Source organism: Castor canadensis, chromosome 1 (genome assembly GCF_047511655.1).
Source record: "Castor canadensis chromosome 1, mCasCan1.hap1v2, whole genome shotgun sequence".
In the NCBI taxonomy this organism is placed as follows: domain Eukaryota; kingdom Metazoa; phylum Chordata; class Mammalia; order Rodentia; family Castoridae; genus Castor; species Castor canadensis.
In genome coordinates, this window is record NC_133386.1 from 184,134,429 (window position 1) to 184,153,729 (window position 19,301).

The 19,301-nt window shown below is 35.7% G+C and overlaps 1 protein-coding gene across 1 annotated transcript; it reads left to right on the forward strand.

Moving 5' to 3' along the window:
* The first annotated feature begins 15,090 nt into the window (after nucleotides 1-15,090).
* LOC109703077 (olfactory receptor 4A47-like) lies at nucleotides 15,091-16,020 on the forward strand. Its single transcript, XM_020188285.1, has one exon. The coding sequence runs from the start codon at nucleotides 15,091-15,093 to the stop codon at nucleotides 16,018-16,020; it is 930 nt and encodes a 309-aa protein (XP_020043874.1).
* The last annotated feature ends 3,281 nt before the right edge of the window (nucleotides 16,021-19,301 follow it).

A 19,301-nucleotide genomic window follows, 5' to 3' on the forward strand; every position in this document is an offset into this window, starting at 1 on the left:
TAATAGAATCATCCTTTTTAAATTAAGAAAGGATGTTCTTTCTGTGATGAATAATACTCTGAGCTGACTGGTATTACAGGAATTTGAGAGGCTGTAGTACATTTTAATGTATTTGGCAGTTTCTGAACTGCTCTCTCCTAGTTTCCTGACCTCCCTTGGCCCTATGTCCCTACCGGTGTGGTTGAACCATCAGCAGGTATGATTTTCTCCGGACAAGTCTTGCTTGAAGGATCAAAGTATGACTCTGTGTGAATCTGGGTCAACACAGCAGGCTTCCACAATATGCACAGACATGAATTAAAAGGGAGACATTTGTCTAAAGGAGGTTGTATTGTCCAGAGATAAGAGCAGATTTTGAAGGCGCAGTTCTTTTCTTTTCTGTCTTTTTTTGGGGGGAGGGGGTCATACTAGAGTTTGAACATAGGTTTTGCACTTGCTAGACAGTCATATTTCTTGTTTTTGAATGTAAGTCGAGAAAATGGTTTAACCTGTTCCACTGATGCAGAACTAAGCCTCAAAAACCAAATACCAGCACACAGACTCGCTCAGATGCTCCTGCTTGGTAGAACCAAAGTCTTTACCCAGTGTTGGGGGCAGAAAGAGATGTAATTCTTAGGATTTTAGTAAAATATACTCATACATTGGAAACTAACAAGATGTTCAGGATATATTTAAGAGGATTTTGGGCAGCCACACACTCCTGATTTTCACTATAGCTGGGGATGGGGTTTCATAAAAGGGTTATATTTATCCCATCACCATTTTTTTATATAAGTTAAGGATATCCATGTTTCTGACCTACATAGAAATAAAGGACCCTGTGGAAGCTGGAGAGTTGCAAAATTATTGATGCCAGCGACAGTTCTTCAGATATTTATATATTTCCTACTAAATATCTGGTTTCTTAGTAATTGTGGTTGGTTCTGAAGTTAAGACAGGTTTCAGGTCTTATATGAAAGTATTTGATTAATCTTGATTTGTTTTTTAAATTATGGTGCAATATCATTCTTTTGCATGTGGATATCTGCTTTCATAGCACTATTTATTGAAGAGGGTAGCTTTCCCTTATTTTTATTCTGTGTTCCACTGCTGAAGATTAATTGATGATGTAAATGTGGGCTTATTTCTAGGCTTTATGATTCTGTTCCATTTGTCTAGGTGCCAGTGCAACATTATTTTTAATATTATAGCTTTATGATATAATTTTTAGTTCAGAAGTGTGATGTCTCTAACTTTGTTTTTCTTCCTAAGGTAATTTTACTAGTGTTGACATCATGACCACACAGCCACTGATATGACTTTAAATAACTTAAAAATTATTCAGTTTTCTCAGCTTCTATGTGAATTTTTGAAGTTATTTTTTAATTTCTGTGTAAAATGACATGGGGAATTTGATAGTGATTGTGTTAAATCTTCATATCACATTGAGTAGTATTCACATTTTATTTATTTGTATATTTATTTATGGTACTGGGGTTTGAACTCAGGGCCTATACCTTGAGTCAGTCCACCACTGCCCTTTTTGTAAAGGGTATTTTCCAGATAGGGTCTCACAAACTATTTGCCTGGGCTGGCTTAGAACCATGATCCTCCTGACCTCTGTTTCTGGAGTTGCTAGGATTATAGGCATGAGCCACCAGAATTATTCTTTCAATCCATATACGTGGGATATCATTTCATTTGTTGGCATATATTCACACTACCCTGAAGACACCTTATATTTTCTGATATCGTAAGAAAAGCAGAGTCCTTCATGGTTATTCCCGTCATTTAAAAAAGTCAGGGAGAGGGTTACGGGAGAATGAGGGAGAGGGTGAATTCAACTATGATAATATTGTAAGATTTTGTAAATGTCACAATATACCCCCAGCACAACAATAAAAAAATTAAAACGTCAAAGTGTATGTTGGATATTACTGTGTATCAAGCATGATGTAAATAGTTTGTACACATTATACATACAAAATATTGCACTACATATTATTCTCTTCATTTCCTAGAAAACTGAGGCTTATATATATTTGAAATAACTTTCTCAATTTTTTTTCATTTTTCTTTTATTATTCATATGTGCATACAAGGCTTGGTTCATTTCTCCCCCCTGCCCCCACGCCCTCCCTTACCACCCACTCCACCCCCTCCCTCTCCCCCAACTCAATACCCAGCAGAAACTATTTTGCCCTTATTTCTAATTTTGTTGTAGAGAGAGTATAAGCAATAGTAGGAAGGAACAAGGGTTTTTGCTGGTTGAGATAAGGATAGCTATACAGGGCATTGACTCACATTGATTTCCTGTGCGTGTGTGTTACCTTCTAGGTTAATTCTTTTTGATCTAACCTTTTCTCTAGTACCTGTTCCCCTTTTCCTATTGGCCTCAGTTGCTTTAAGGTATCTGCTTTAGTTTCTCTGTGTTAAGGGCAACAAATGGTAGCTAGTTTTTTAGGTGTCTTACCTATCCTCACCCCTCCCTTGTGTGCTCTCGCTTTTATCATGTGCTCATAGTCCAATCCCCTTGTTGTGTTTGCCCTTGATCTAATGTCCACATATGAGGGAGAACATACGATTTTTGGTTTTTTGAGCCAGGCTAACCTCACTCAGAATGATGTTCTCCAATTCCATCCATTTACCAGCGAGTGATAACATTTCATTCTTCTTCATGGCTGCATAAAATTCCATTGTGTATAGATACCACATTTTCTTAATCCATTCATCAGTGCTGGGGCATCTTGGCTGTTTCTATAACTTGGCTATTGTGAATAGTGCTGCAATAAACATGGATGTGCAGGTGCCTCTGGAGTAACAGTCTTTTGGGTATATGCCCAAGAGTGGTATTGCTGGATCAAATGGTAGATCGATGTCCAGCTTTTTAAGTAGCCTTCAAATATTTTTCCAGAGTGGTTGTACTAGTCTACATTCCCACCAACCATGTAAGAGGGTTCCTTTTTCCCCGCATCCTCGCCAATACCTGTTGTTGGTGGTGTTGCTGATGATGGCTATTCTAACAGGGGTGAGGTGGAATGTTAGCGTGGTTTTAATTTGCATTTCCTTTATTGCTAGAGATGGTGAGCATTTTTTCATGTGTTTTCTGGCCATTTGAATTTCTTCTTTTGAGAAAGTTCTATTTAGTTCACGTGCCCATTTCTTTATTGGTTCATTAGTTTTGGGAGAATTTAGTTTTTTAAGTTCCCTGTATATTCTGGTTATCAGTCCTTTGTCTGATGTATAATTGGCAAATATTTTCTCCCACTCTGTGGGTGTTCTCTTCAGTTTAGAGACCATTTCTTTCGATGAACAGAAGCTTTTTAGTTTTATGAGGTCCCATTTATCTATGCTATCTCTTAGTTGCTGTGCTGCTGGGGTTTCATTGAGAAAGTTCTTACCTATACCTACTAACTCCAGAGTATTTCCTACTCTTTCTTGTATCAACTTAAGAGTTTGGGGTCTGATATTAAGATCCTTGATCCATTTTGAGTTAATCTTGGTATAGGGTGATATACATGGATCTAGTTTCAGTTTTTTGCAGACTGCTAACCAGTTTTCCCAGCAGTTTTTGTTGAAGAGGCTGCTATTTCTCCATCATATATTTTTAGCTCCTTTGTCAAAGATAAGTTGCTTATAGTTGTGTGGCTTCATATCTGGATCCTCTATTCTGTTCCACTGGTCTTCATGTCTGTTTTTGTGCCAGTACCATGCTGTTTTTCTTGTTATTGCTTTGTAATATAGTTTGAAGTCAGGTATTGTGATACCTCCTGCATTGTTCTTTTGACTGAGTATTGCCTTGGCTATTCGTGGCCTCTTGTGTTTCCATATAAATTTAGCAGTAGATTTTTCAATCTCTTTAATGAATGTCATTGGAATTTTGGTGGGAATTGCATTAAACATGTAGATTACTTTGGGGAGTATTGACATTTTTACTATGTTGATTCTACTAATCCATGAGCATGGGAGATCTCTCCACTTTCTATAGTCTTCCTCAATCTCTTTCTTCAGAAGTGTATAGTTTTCCTTGTAGAGGTCTTTCACATTTTTTGTTAGGTTTACACCTAGGTGTTTGATTTTTTTTGAGGCTATTGTAAATGGAATTGTTTTCATACATTCTTTTTCCGTTTGCTCATTGTTAGTGTATAGAAATGCTAATGATTTTTCTATGTTGATTTTATATCCTGCTACCTTGCTATAGCTATTGATGATGTCTAGAAGCTTCTGGGTAGAGTTTTTTGAGTCTTTACGGTATAGGATCATGTCATCTGCAAATAGGGATATTTTGACAGTTTCTTTACCTATTTGTATTCCTTTTATTCCTTCTTCTTGCCTAATTGCTCTGGCTAGGAATTCCAGTACTATGTTGAATAGGAGTGGAGATAGTGGGCATCCTTGTCTGGTTCCTGATTTTAGAGGGAATGGTTTTAATTTTTCTCCATTAAGTATAATGCTGGCTGTAGGTTTGTCATATATAGCTTTTATAATGTTGAGGAACTTTCCTTCTATTCCTAGTTTTCTTAGAGCTTTTATCATGAAATGATGTTGGATCTTATCAAAGGCTTTTTCTGCATCTATTGAGATGATCAAGTGGTTTTTGTCTTTGCTTCTGTTAATGTGGTTTATTACGTTTATTGATTTTCGTATGTTGAACCACCCCTGCATCCCTGGGATAAAGCCTACCTGGTCGTGGTGAATAATCTTTTTGATGTGTTGCTGAATTCGGTTTGCCTTTATTTTGTTGAGGATTTTTGCATCAATGTTCATTAAGGAGATTGGCCTATAGTTCTCCTTTTTGGAGGTGTCTTTGCCTGGTTTTGGGATAAGTGTAATACTGGCTTCATAAAATGTGTTTGGCAGTTTTCCTTCCCTTTCTATTTCGTGGAACAATTTAAGGAGGGTTGGTATCAGTTCTTCTTTAAAGGTCTGATAGAATTCAGCAGAGAATCCATCAGGTCCTGGACTTTTCATTTTGTGTTATAGGTCTATTCAGGTGATTAATTTCCTCTTGGTTCATTTTTGGATGATCATATGTATCTAGAAATCTGTCCATTTCTTTTAGATTTTCAAATTTATTTGAATATAGGTTCTCTTCTCAAAGTAGTCTCTGATGATTTCCTGCACTTCCATACTGTTTGTTGTTATCTCCCCTTTTGCATTCCTAATTCTACTAATTTGGGTTTTTTCCCTCTTCATTTTAGTCAGGTTTGCCAGGGGTCTATCGATCTTTTTTATTTTTTCAAAGAACCAACTTTTTGTTTCATTAATTCTTTGTATGTTTTTTTTGGTTTCTATTTCGTTGATTTCAGCTCTTATTTTTCTTATTTCTCTCCTTCTATTTGTTTTGGGATTTTCTTGTTCTTGTTTTTCTAGGAGTTTGAGATGTATCATTAGGTCATTGATTTGAGCTCTTTCAATCTTTTTAAAATATGCACTCATGGCTATAAACTTTTCTCTCAAGACTGCCTTAGCTGTGTCCCATAGGTTCCAGTAGGTTGTGTTTTCATTTTCATTGACTTCCAGGAACTTTTTAATTTCCTTTTTTATTTCGTTGATGATCCATTCTTCATTAAGTAATGAGTTATTTAGTTTCCAGCTGTTTGCATGTTTTTTGTCTTTACTTTTGTTGTTGAGTTCTACTTTTACTGCATTGTGGTCAGATAGTATGCACGGTATTATTTCTATTTTCTTATATTTGCTGAGGCTTGCTTTGTGCCCTAGGATATGATCTAATTTGGAGAAGGTTCCATGGGCTGCTGAGAAGAATGTATATTGTGTAGAGGTTGGATGAAATGTTCTGTAGACATCTACTAGGTCCACTTGATCTATTGCATATTTTAGATCTTGGATTTCTTTATTGAGTTTTTGTTTGGATGACCTATCTATTGATGATAATGGAGTGTTAAAGTCTCCCACAACCACTGGGTTGGCATTTATATATTCTTTTAGGTCTTTCAGGGTATGATTGATGAAATTGGGTGCGTTGACATTGAGTGCGTACAGACTGATGATTATTATTTCCTTTTGGTCTATTTCCCCTTTTATTAGTATGGAATGTCCTTCTTTATCTCGTTTGATCAATGTAGGTTTGAAGTCTACTTTGTCAGAGATAAGTATTGCTACTCCTGCTTGTTTTCGGGGGCCATTGGCTTGGTAAATCTTCTTCCAGCCTTTCATCCTAAGCATATGCTTATTTCTGTCAGTGAGGTGAGTCTCCTGTAAGCAACAAATTGTTGGATCTTCTTTTTTAATCCATTTTGTCAAATGGTGTCTTTTGATGGGTGAATTAAGTCCATTAATATTAAGTGTTAGTACTGATGGGTATGTGGTGATTCCTGCCATTTAGTTGTCTTAGTTGTTTGAAGGTTTGATTGTGTGTACCTAACTTGATGTTACTCTCTACTGTCTTGCTTTTTCTTATCCTGTTGTTTGGTGTTGCCTGCCTTTTCATGGTTAAGTTGGGTGTCACTTTCTGTGTGCAGGATCCCTTGCAGAATCTTTTGTAATGGTGGCTTTGTGGTCACATATTGTTTTAGTTTCTGCTTATCATGGAAGACTTTTATTGCTCCATCTATTTTGAATGATAGCTTTGCTGGGTAGAGTATCCTGGGGTTGAAGTTATTTTCATTCAGTGCCCGGAAGATCTCACCCCATGCTCTTCTTGCTTTTAATATTTCTGTTGAGAAGTCTGCTGTGATTTTGATGGGTTTACCTTTGTATGTTACTTGTTTTTTCTCTCTTACAGCCTTCAATATTCTTTCCTTAGTTTCTGAACTTGTTGTTTTAATGATGATATGTCGTGGAGTAGTTCTATTTTGATCTCGTCTGTTTAGTGTCCTGGAGGCCTCTTGCATCTGTATGGGAATATCTTTCTCTAGATTTGGGAAATTTTCCCTTATCATTTTGTTGAATATATTACACATTCCCTTCACTTGCACCTCTTCTCCTTCTTTGATGCCCATGATTCTCAAGTTTGGTCTTTTGATGGATTCAGTGAGTTCTTGCATTTTCTTTTCACAGGTCTTGAGTTGTTTAATTAATATTTCTTTGGTTTTTCATTTAATTACCATTTCATCTTCAAGTTCTGAGATTCTGTCTTCTGTTTGTTCTATTCTGCTGGATTGGCCTTCTGTTTTGTTTTGCAGTTCTGTTTCATTATTTTTTCTGAGGTTTTCCATATCCTGGCAGTTTTATTCTTTATTGTTGTCTATTTTTGTCCTGAGTTCATTTATCCATTTATTCATTGTGTTCTCTGTTTCACTTTGGTGTTTATACAGTGCTTCTATGGTTTCCTTTATTTCTTCTTTTGCTTTTTTAAATTCTCTATTTTTATTGTCTTGGAATTTCTTGAGTGTCTCCTGTTCATTTTGGTTGACCCTATCCAGTATCATCTCTATAAAATTCTCATTGAGTACTTGTAGTATGTCTTCTTTTAAATTATTCTTGTGGGCTTCATTGGGTCCTTTGGCATAGTTTATCTTCATTTTTTTGGAGTCTGGATCTGAGTTTCTGTTCTCTTCATTCCCCTCTGGTTCCTGTACTAATTTTTTGCTGTGGGGAAACTGGTTTCCCTGTTTTTTCTGTCTTCCCATCATTGTCCTTGGTGTTGTTACTGTCCCTGTACTGTGTGCAATTAAGTATTTTCTAGCTTGTAATAATAACAATGGTAATATTTAGGATGGAAGAGTGAGCTGAGATGGAAAGCAAGAAGTTAAAGAAAAGGGGAAAACAAATATACAGACAAGAGGGAGAAAGCAGAACAAGGTATCAGACAAGAGAGTTTCAAAGGTATAAACAGGGAGTATTAGTGTACTAATCGACAGTAAGTTGAACAGACATTAGAGAGACATAGAGAGGATTGAAAATCAAAGATAAAAAAATAAAAAATAAGTAAATGAAAGTAATATTTATATATAAAAATGAATTAAAATAAAATGGAAAATAGAAAATTAAAAAAAAAACAAAAAACAAAAAACAAAAAACCTTCCAAGTTTATATGCAATGCAGTTTCATTCTTAATAATTTGGGTGTCCGTCTCAATCTCCAGTCCTGGAGTTGGTGCCTCAGATGTTGTTCTGTAGTTGTCTCATCAAAGGGGATGCATAAAGGAGAACAAAACTACACACACACACACACACACACACACACACACACACACACACACACAAAAAGCCCCAGCAAGTGTCCCCAGTTCAAATGCAATACAGTTTCAGTAAGTTTTTCGGCTTGCAGGTGTAATTCAGTTGTTCTCTCATCAAAGGTAGGGAGAAAAAGAACAAAAAGCATCTGGAGACAGTTCTGAGAGTGGTACCTGCAACTGTGGCTTGCCTGCCTGCTGCTCTCAGCCTGTAGCTGGCGGCGTTATTTATGCAGATCTCTGGGGTGAGCTAGCACTCACCTGGTCCCACAGGCTTTGTTTGCTCAGAGTTCTCCTGTGCGGGAGCCTCTGCTACAGGCTTTCCCCTTTCCAAGCACTGGGAAAGGTGACACTGCCCCCACGTTGTCAGGCCTGCGTGTTTATTTACAGTTCATGTGGGAGGTGGGTCTTCCCCCCTCTCCTCTGAAGTTTTCTTCCCACTGTCACTTTCAGAAGCTTTCCTGCTCCTGCTTACTGGGCAGTGCTGCTGCTCCTGCCGGCCGCCATGTTTGTTTACAGTTCACGTGGGAAGTGGGTCTTCCCTCCTCTCACAAGCTTCCCCGCTCCTGGTTGCTGGGCGCACGCCCCGCTCCCGCCAGAGGCTCTCTGGCCTGCCCGGCTTGTTTATTTACAGTCCCAGGAAGGAGTTCCTTCCCCCAATCTTCAGCACTCAGGGCGCCCCACCTTCTTTCCAGCGTGTCTTAACTGTTCTTATTGCTTATTACTCAGTTTCTCTTTTTTTTCCGGGTGGAGGTCAGTCTGTCCAGGGGGCTATGCTGCTCTGGCCCAGGCTTGTCTGTGGGGCTACTGCGGTACCGTGAAGCTCACCTGGTCCGCGTCTTCCCAAGCTGTATGGGCGCCGGCCACTGGCGGCCCCGGGGGCCCTCCTCATTTCTCCATTTAATGTGAAGTGGAGATTCTCTGCACTGGCTGGAGATGTGGAGGGGTCAAAGTTATGCCTTTTCTTGGTGATTATGCCTGCAAAGTGTGTCTCCAGCGTCTCTCCAAGATTTCACTATAGGAGGGTCACTTTCTGCTTCCTACCTCTAGCCGCCATCTTGGAATCTCTCAAAGTTATAAAATATTAAGGAGGCTCATCCTAGTCATCTCTCTTCAACCTACTTACAAACCTGTTTAGAATCCACAGTAGGCTGTGTTCACAAACTTTTAACCATTCATCTTGTATCTCTTTGAACTTGGACCTTAGTTCCAAAATTAGGCCCCTGGACCATCTAGCTTATATTTAGGCAGTTGTATTTTTCCTTACTCTGGTGCACCTTAAGTTTTTCTTTTTAACAATAAACTATTTTTAGAGCTCTTTTAGGTCACAGTAATTTGAACAGACAGTACAGAAAGTTCCTTTATAATCTCTGTCCCTCACATAAACAGCTTCTCCCACCTAGTCCATTTCCTATATCACCAAATACTTGAGACTGATAAGTTAGTAAATAACAGTGATTTATTTGGCTCATGGCTATGAAGACTGGAAAGTTCACCCATGGCATCAGCATCTGGAGAGAGCCTTTGTACTACATCATACCGTGGCAGAAGGCCTAGAGAGACTAAGTGAGAGTAAAAGAGAGAGCCAACCTCGCTTTGTCAGGAGTCCCTCTAGTGATAAAAGCAGTCACCCACTCTTAATCCACCTTTATTACACTATTTCTAACACATGAAATGGGCTGGTGGAGTGGCTCAAGTGGTAGAGTACCTGCCCAGCAAGTGTGGGGCACCAAGTTCAAACCCTGTTACCACCAAAAGAAATAAAAGGCCATTCCTGAGCGAAAGCAAATGCATCTGTCCATTCCCATGTTGAGATTTACTTCCAGATTCTTAAACCCAAAAAAAAAAAGTTACTATAACACATGAAACTTGGACACACCCAAACAATGTAGCCACTATCAATGTTCCACATTACAGTGGTTCATTTTTTAATAATTGATTTACCAAAATAATACAACATTTTTATCCAAAGTTCATAGTTTACAACAGGGTTCACTCTTGGTGTTCCATTTTTATGTGCTTGTAAAGATGTATGATGACATCCATTCACTATTATAATATCACATAAAATAGTTCACCAAAGTAAAAATCTTCATATTCATCCTTTCCCCCAATGAGTTACAACTATGGATTGTTTTTTTTTTTTCCAAAGTTTTGCCTTTTCCAGGAAGTCATATACTTGGAACCATACAATATGTAGCGTTTTCAGTTTGTCATCTTCTACTTGTAAATACACATTAAGTTTCCTCTATGTCTTCTCATGACACAGTAGCTCATTTCTTTTTACTAACAAATAATATTTCATTTTCCGGATTTACCATAGTTTATTGATCAGTAACCTACAGGAATGAATCTTGATTGACTTCAAGTTTTGACAATTAGAGTAAGGCTGTTAGAAACATTAATGGAATAACTTGTATGAGCATACGTTTTTAGTTCATTTGTATATTAGTCAAAGAACTCAATTGCTTGATTGTGTGGTAAGAAAATTTCCATGTTTCTATTTTATGTAGAGTTTTTATAATATGTGGGTGTTTACTTCTGTTAAATTCTGTTTTTCTGCATTTATTGATATTGACATGGTTTCTTGCCTTGATCCTTTGGTCTAATAGATTACATTAATTGAAATTTGAGTGTTGGAGAAGCCATGCATACTTCAAATAAATCTCAGTTGGTTATAGTGCCTAATTCTTTTTATGCCTTACTGAATTTAATTTGTTAATAATTTATTGAGCATTAGTGGGGTCTTCTTTTCCTTCATTTGAAAAGAAATGAAATTCAGATGCCTTACTAAGATCTGTAATGCCCTTCAGAGTCTGGTTCTTTTCTATCTCTTCAATTTTACCTCTATCCTGACCCTTCCAGACTCTCCTTCAAATATAATGATCTTTCAGTGTCTTCTTGCTCAACTTTTTTCAGTGTTGGATCTTGCCACATGTTTTCCATAGCATCAACTTCTCATATTTGGATTTCACCTTAAATAAATTAAAAATGTCAAAAAGACCTTCTATAATTACCTTAGATTATGTCAGATTGACATAGATTATATCAATCTTATTTTTGTCATAGTACACTAATAGTTGTCCTTTAAAAACATTTTATTAACATACATTAATAGTACAAGGAATTTCATCATGATAATTCTATGGATATGTACAGTGCACTTTGAACAAGTTTGCCACATCTGTTATATTCCCTTAACCTCTTCCCTCCTCCCCCATTGTTTCAAATAGTAATTGGTGGCTTTCATTACAGTATCTTCATTCATATATATTCGTGGATGAATTATATACTTTGATCCTCTTCACTCTCAGTACCTTCTCCTTTCCTTTTCTATCTCCTCCTGATATTGCCCAGATCATCCCCCTTTTAGATGTACATCCCATAATTGTTATCACCATTTTATGTGTAGATTTCACATATGAGTAAAAAAGTGGTATTTGTCTTTTTGAGTTTGCTTATCTTGCTTTAATGATCCTCAGTTCCATTCCATCCATTTTCCTGCAAATGATATAATTTCATTCTTCTTTGTTGCTGAATAATACTCCATTATGTATATATGCCAAATTTAGCACTGATCATGGATTATAATTTATTTGTAAGTTGTTTCCATTTTTGTTTTGTGACTCTCTTGCAAGATATAAAGCCAATGCAAGTAAGAGTGTACTCTGATTTTTTTCTGCTTTATCAACTTTGTTTTCTACAACTAATTGCATAGAACCCAAAATGAAATATACCCTCTCAAGTTTTCTACAACATGAATAAATATATAGTTTCTACCACAAATACATCTTTAAAAATATATCTAACCCTGCACTAATAGGCAAAAAAATTGAGTATTAGGCAAAAGGAAAAATTATTTTGCTCTGGAAAAATGGAGGAAATAAGTGATAAATTCATCTTTGTTGAACAAATTAACAGGACTGATGTTTTACTCTTGGCTTTGAATTTTCCAATAAGGTTTAGGAACTTTTTTTTCTTTCTTATCTCCTAACTTTAGTAATGTGATTGATATAATGAAATCTTTACCTGAAAATATTTTTTAAAAAAACATATGGGAAATCCCAGTGAATTTAATTAAGCAAAAATCAGTCTTGGTTACTTTCCAGGGGAGGACTCTATGTTTAATATGTGCAAAGGTATAAAATCATCAGTGATCTTTGCTCTTGTGAGATAAAAGAGGCTGTCCTCTTTATAATTGATATTTTTTCAGAAAGTGCTTTATTAGTCTTAAAGTATGATCTAAAAAAGCACAAGAATGACCTTTCCAAGTCTCAAGTATAAGTATTTGATCATATCAAGGAAGAAGATGGGCTAAACAGCTGGATAGTAGTTATTCTATATGGAAGTTACTAGACAATAACTTGTGAGAGAAAAAACTTCCCTGTTAATAAAGAGTAGTTATTATTGGACACAGGGTTTATTTGCAATTTTTATAAATTATCCAAACATGAAAAATATTAAATTTTATATTTGTACCATGTAATTCTTTATAATAGCTCTATAATGCAGACAATGTTTTCCTAAAATATTTAAAAGACTATAGAAAATTGACTAACAGTTGTATTACTATGTGAAATTTATCCTTAAGTAATATTGTACATTTATTTTTGCCTTCTGAAATCTTGGATGGAAGAGGGATTTCCAGCTGTTTAAGAGTGAAAACTCCTCCTTCAAAATATGAACAAGCTTGTAAAAGGTAAGGTTTGAAACACTGGTAGTAGAAACCAGATTTTGTGCTTGGATGAGTTTTCCCTTACATAGAAAATGTTGGGGAAAAAACTTCTGCAGGCAGAAATTCCTCAGTCAGTACCAAGATTTTATCCTTGGGTGACAAGAACTCTAATATAGACCCTGACCTATATAAGATAATGAATACTCTGTGATGCCTGCAAGTCTATCTTATTTGATTTACATGACACAATATAGGTATTCTATCCTAACCATTTGATTGAATAAATAAATAAATATCGAATGTTCAATACATGTTTGCACAACATTTATCATTAGTTTAAAGATTTTAATATCTGTTTTGGTCTCTGAAATAGGTATCTACAAAAGAACAGATGAAACAAAGATGTGGAAAAGCATTTTGGCTATTAAGGTATGGTGAAACAGCTTGAGTAGATAAACATGGAGAGTTTCAAGTGGTGCAATTGGGAAGGTTGTCTGGATCTTAGTCAGCTGAAGTCTTGTAGAGTAAAATAGGCTGAATGGATTTTATTGAGCATGCAATAGAAATCTCCTGTAAGAATTTCAAGCACTGGAATGATATGATTTGAATAAGATTTAAAAAGGTCACTTGGGCTATTTCAGGAAAAGTTTGCTGGGGTAGACACAGAAGAGGGCTATTGCAGTAGATGAAGAATGTATAGGAGTACAGTTACATGATCACATATGAAATATATTATGAAGAGAAAGCCAAGGTGACCTACTCAATTTATGTATAAGTATCACTAAGAAAATGAAGATATGAAAAAATGCTTTTAGAATTTGTCCTGAACGGCAACATGGAAAGAAGTACCATTTCATTTGCTCTAGAAAACCTTGGGGAATAGATTTAATCTGGAAAACTCAAAAGTTACTTTTGTAAATACTCAATAGATATCTAAGTGGAGATATTAAATATGTGCAGATACCTGTTTCAAATTAAAGAAGAGATGGTGAGTGAAGACTAGCAATTTCTGAGTGATTTTAACATTAATAGGTTTGGCAAAGGAGGAATATCCTAGTTAGGACACTAAAAGGAGGTTTCAATGACCTGGTTGGATGTCTGAGACTGTGATAGTTCTTGGTAAACATTATGTTACATGAATCAATTATAGCTTTAATCCCTATACCTCCAAATTTATATGTTAAAGTCCTAACCTCTAGGACCTCAGAATGTGACTATGTTTGTTGGATACGGCCTTTGCAGAGATAATCAAATTAAAATAAGGTTATTAGGTGGGCATCAATCCAGTGTGACTGATTTCCTTAATAGAAAGGGAATTTGGGTAAAAGGAGAATGCTTAATAAACACTAAGTTGGTCATCTGCAAGCTGAGGAGAGAGGCTTGGAACAGTTCTTTCCTACATCACCTTTTGAAGGAATCAACCTTGTGTTTACATTGATTTTGAATTTTTAACATATATAATTTTAAGATAATATAGTTTTGTTGTTTAAACTACCCAGTTTGTACTACTTTACTATAGAGTCTGTAGCAAAATAACACAGATTTTTGTAATGGGAAGTGGAGGTGCTGCTGATAATGTCTAAAAATGTGAAAGTAGCTCTGAAATTGGGTAATGGGTAGATGCTGGTGTATTTTTGGGATCTTTATAGAAATATTGCCTTGGAGAAAGAGATTGTCGATAGACATATGAACCTCAAAAGGTGATTCTGATGAGGGCTCAGACAGGAAAGAGGAGAGCTGCAAAAAAGGCATCTTTTTTCTTAGAGAAAACATCTAAAAGGTGAAGGAAAGACAATCATTGTTCTAAAGTAGCTGCACTACCAATTAATGTCTGCTACAAATATGTAAGTAACCCTGAGAATCTTTGATATTACCCTTTTGTGATTTTATATATAATATCTTCACAGAATTCATTTTTCATTCCCCCTGTTACTTCACTTCTCCTTTACACTCATCTAAAGCATTCTTCTTAAGGGAAGCCTTCTCAGATCCAAGATGATTTAGAAATTTCAGCATGGCAAATCCATACCATGGCATAAAGAAATATATTCCTACTGACCCGGTTATAGTGGTTTTTAAAATTGCTGACCCTATCATATGTGCCAATCATATAGGTGAGAGAATACTGTCTTATTCATCTTGGTAATCCCAAATATATACAACAAGTTACAACACAGATAATTCATATATATTTTTAGTGGAAGAATAAAAAAGAATTAAGATTATAGTACTTCTCAGAATGTTTTATTTTGGTTTGTTTTATAGGTATATTGCTGAAATCAGCCCCAATAAAAAACAGATGGAACCAAGGAACAATGTCACTTACTTTGTTCTCTTGGGCCTTACACAGAATCCAAAGAAGCAGAAAATACTTTTTATTATGTTCTTGCTGTTCTACATTGTGACCATGGTGGGAAATTTGCTCATTGTTATCACTGTAACTCACAGTAAAATCCTGGGCTCACCAATGTACTTCTTTCTTGCTAGTTTATCATTTGTGGATATCATTTATTCATCATCAATCTCTCCCAAATTGATTTCAGACTTGTTCTTTGGGGCAAAAACTATATCCTTCAAGTTTTGTATGATTCAGCTCTTTACAGAGCACTTTTTTGGTGGATCAGAGGTCTTTCTGCTGTTGGTGATGGCCTATGACCGCTATGTGGCCATCTGTAAGCCTTTACATTATTTGATTATCATGAGGCAATGGGTTTGTGTTGTGCTGCTGACAGTGTCTTGGGTTGGAGGTTTTTTGCACTCAGTAATTCAGCTCAGCACTATTTATGGGCTCCCATTTTGTGGCCCCAATGTCATTGATCATTTTATGTGTGACATGTACCCCTTATTGAAACTCATCTGTGTTGACACCTATGTTGTTGGTGTCTTAGTGGTGGCTAATGGAGGACTGATCTGCATGATTGTGTTTCTGCTCTTACTCATCTCTTACGGTGTCATCTTGCACTCTCTAAAAAAACTTAGTCAGGAAGGGAGGCGGAAAGCTCTCTCAACCTGTGGCTCCCATATCACTGTGGTTGTCTGCTTCTTTGTTCCCTGTATTTTCATGTATGCCAGACCTGCTAAGACGTTTCCCATTGACAAATCATTGAGTGTGTTTTATACAGTCATAACTCCCATGCTAAACCCATTAATCTACACGCTTAGAAACTCAGAAGTGACAAATGCTATGAGGAAGGTCTGGAGAAGAAAAGCTGCAGCAGGTCATATGTAAGTGAATCCACTATAAGGAGAAACATTTGACTATAATGCTAGGTCCTCTTAATTCTGATGCTAACTTCCCTTCCCTCCAAAGCATTTCTGATAAATATTGTTAAGGAATGGACTATAAATTTGTGCCATTAAACCATTTCCTTGCTATGATATAGCTTCTGTAATGTCTTGCATATTACTGTACCTAGAAAAGAGTAATTTACATTATATAAACAGTAAATGAATAATATGTAATAATTGAGTTACTAAAATTTTATATTATCATGATTTTTGTTTAATTTCTGCATTTATTTTTTACTTTGTCATTTCTTTTTATTATTAGATTTTCTTTCCTTATGGAAAACCATTATTAGTTAAATATTTAAATGCTACATAGACTCTTATTTTTCTTTAGTTTCATATGAATTTTTAGTGAAGTCATTTTACCATTTAAAATAAAAATGGAAAATGACCCAAACAACGTATGCACATGTGAATTAATGAATAATTAAAAAAATAAAATAAAAATGGAAAGCTTAGGACTGGAGGCATTAGTGAAGTGGTAGAGCACCTGCCAAGAAAGGGCAAGGCTTGAGTTCAACCCCCAGTACCATCAAAAAGTGGAAAGTCTACTAGATAATGTTAAAAATAGAACCAGTACAAAATGGTAAAACTGTAGAATAAATCTGCCTGTCAATCACTAGTCTTCCAGTGCTGCTCCCTGACGCAGACACTCAACTGTGTTTCTGAGACTCTTTAAGAAGAATTCTTATCCTATATGGCAAGCATGAACTTGGAACATGTTAAGCTATATGATATAAGCCAGCCACAGAAAGACAAATGCTGTATGCTGGCATTTATATAGGGAATCTAAAATAGTCATACTCATAGGAGCAGAGAGAAGAATGGTGGTTGTCTTGGACTGAAGGGTGGGGGCAAACTAGAAATGTTGGGCAGAGTATGAACTTTCATTATGCAAAATGAATAGTTTCTTGAACCTAATATAGGGCATGGTGGCTGTACTTAATCTTATCATGTTGTATACCTGAAATTTGATAAGAGGGTAGATCCCAAGAGTTCTTATAGCTAAAAAATTTATGAAAGAAAATTTTAACCATACAAATTGATGAATGTGTTACTTAGCTTAATAGTATCATTTAATAATGTATACATATATCAACACATTGTGTTGTACACCCAAAGCATGTTTGATTTCTATTTGTCAATTATACCTTAATAGAGTGAAAAAATTAAAAAATAAAAATAAATACCAATTCTAATGATACCAGAAAAATATGATGACTGCAAAATGCAATTAACATTTATTTGCAATTCCTTTTGCCTGTAAGGTATATATGTAATGTATATTGACTAAGCTGATCACCTTTCAAAAAATCCACCCTCCAGCTTTCTTACCTGCCTGTCATAGTGTTAGCACTTTACACTAGCTAACATGCCATATATTTTACTGACAATGTTTGCCATTTGGTTTCTCTCCAGAATATAAGCTCACTTCTAGATCCTCAGTACCTATGATAGTGATGGATACTGTAATAACTGTTGAATAAATGGCTTACACAGAAATTTAAACATTAAATTTCCAAATTTTTTTGAGATATGGTCTCATTATATAACCTAGACTGACCTCTTGCCTCAGGCTTTTGAGCCCTGGGATTATAGACAAGTATTGCATAGTTTTAGATTTTAGAATAATTCAAGTTCTGCAATAGTTTATGTATCATTGTGATAACATTTTATTTTCATGCCAGCATTTATAAATGCTTACCATTTTCTAGGAATTGTGCTGTACATGTTATGTGTGTTTGCTCATTTATTCCTGACCTTGACATCATGAGGTAGGTGATCATTGGACTTGGTTTGCAGTTGTACAAAGACTCATGGAAGTTAAGAACTTGAATCAGATCAGTACCCTGAGAAAGCATTCATGACAGAAACAAAAATCACAGAAGTGTGGTCTGTGCTCACATGTGATAGATATGATTACTTGGTAATGATTGCAAGACTTTATGACCTATTTGCATAAATTGAGCAAATGGTATCAACTGATACTTTTAGTTTTTACTCTGTTTTTAGTCTTATAGTTTTATATATAACTGTTTTCTTTAAGAACATTTTATGTTTGACATAATTTCATGGTCAGATTGAAGTTGCAAAAAAATCTTAAATACCCTTCACTCAGGTTTTGCATATATTCAGTTTTCATCATTTGTTATTGCTTCCTTCTTCTTTGTGTGTATTTGTATGTATAATTTATATTTTTCTGAAAAGTTTAAGAGTAACTTTCAGTAATGATGACCCTTTAGCCCTAAAACTAAGACAAAATACCTAAAAATGGAAAAAAAATTTTGCACCCATAAAATGATCAAATCAAAAAATTGACATTGATATAATCTACACAGCTTTTTTCCATTTCACCAATTGTCCCAATAATATTCTGTTTATAGCAAAAGGAAACTCAAGATGCCACAAATTATTTTGTTATCAGATGTAAAGAATAGAGCCCTTAATGTGAAACTATCCCCAAGTTTTTCTTGTATTTTTTGGTATTGACACTTGTAAAAAGTACAGGTCATTTGTTTGTACAATATGCCTAGTATTCCTATTGAGGTTTGTTTGCTGTTTGTGGATTTTTTTTTGTTGCTGTTATTGTTGTTGTTGCTTTCCCTTATTTTATTTATTTATTTATTATTGTTTATTCATTTATTCATATGTGCATACATTGTTTGGGCCATCTCTCTCCCCTGCTCCCTGTCTCTCCCCACGACTCCCCTCTCTTCCAGGCAGAACCTATTCTGCCTTCTTTTCTAATATTGTTGAAGAGAAGACATAAATGATAGTAAGTAAGGCATAGCATTTTTGCTACTTTGAGATAAATAAAGCTATACAGAGAGATTCCTAGCATTGCTTCCATGCACATGTGTATTACAACCCAAATTGGTTCATCTCTAACAGACCTCTTCACTACTTCCTGGTCCCCTTCCCAAAGTGGCCTCTGTCAGTTTAAGATTACTTTATTTGCTCCTCTACAGTGGGCACAACAAACACTTTCAAATTTTGGGTTTCCTACCTTTCCCTATTCCTCCTGTATGTGTTCTCCCCTTAGTGTGTTACCCATGTCCAATAATATTACTGCATTTGTTTTAGGTCTAAAGTCCACGAATGAGGGAGAACATACAAGTTCTGTCCATCTAAGACTGGCTAACTTCTCTTAAGATGATGTTCTCCAGTAAAGAAGAATGAAATTATTTCTTTGTGTTTAAATTCCAGTTTTGCCTTTGGCAG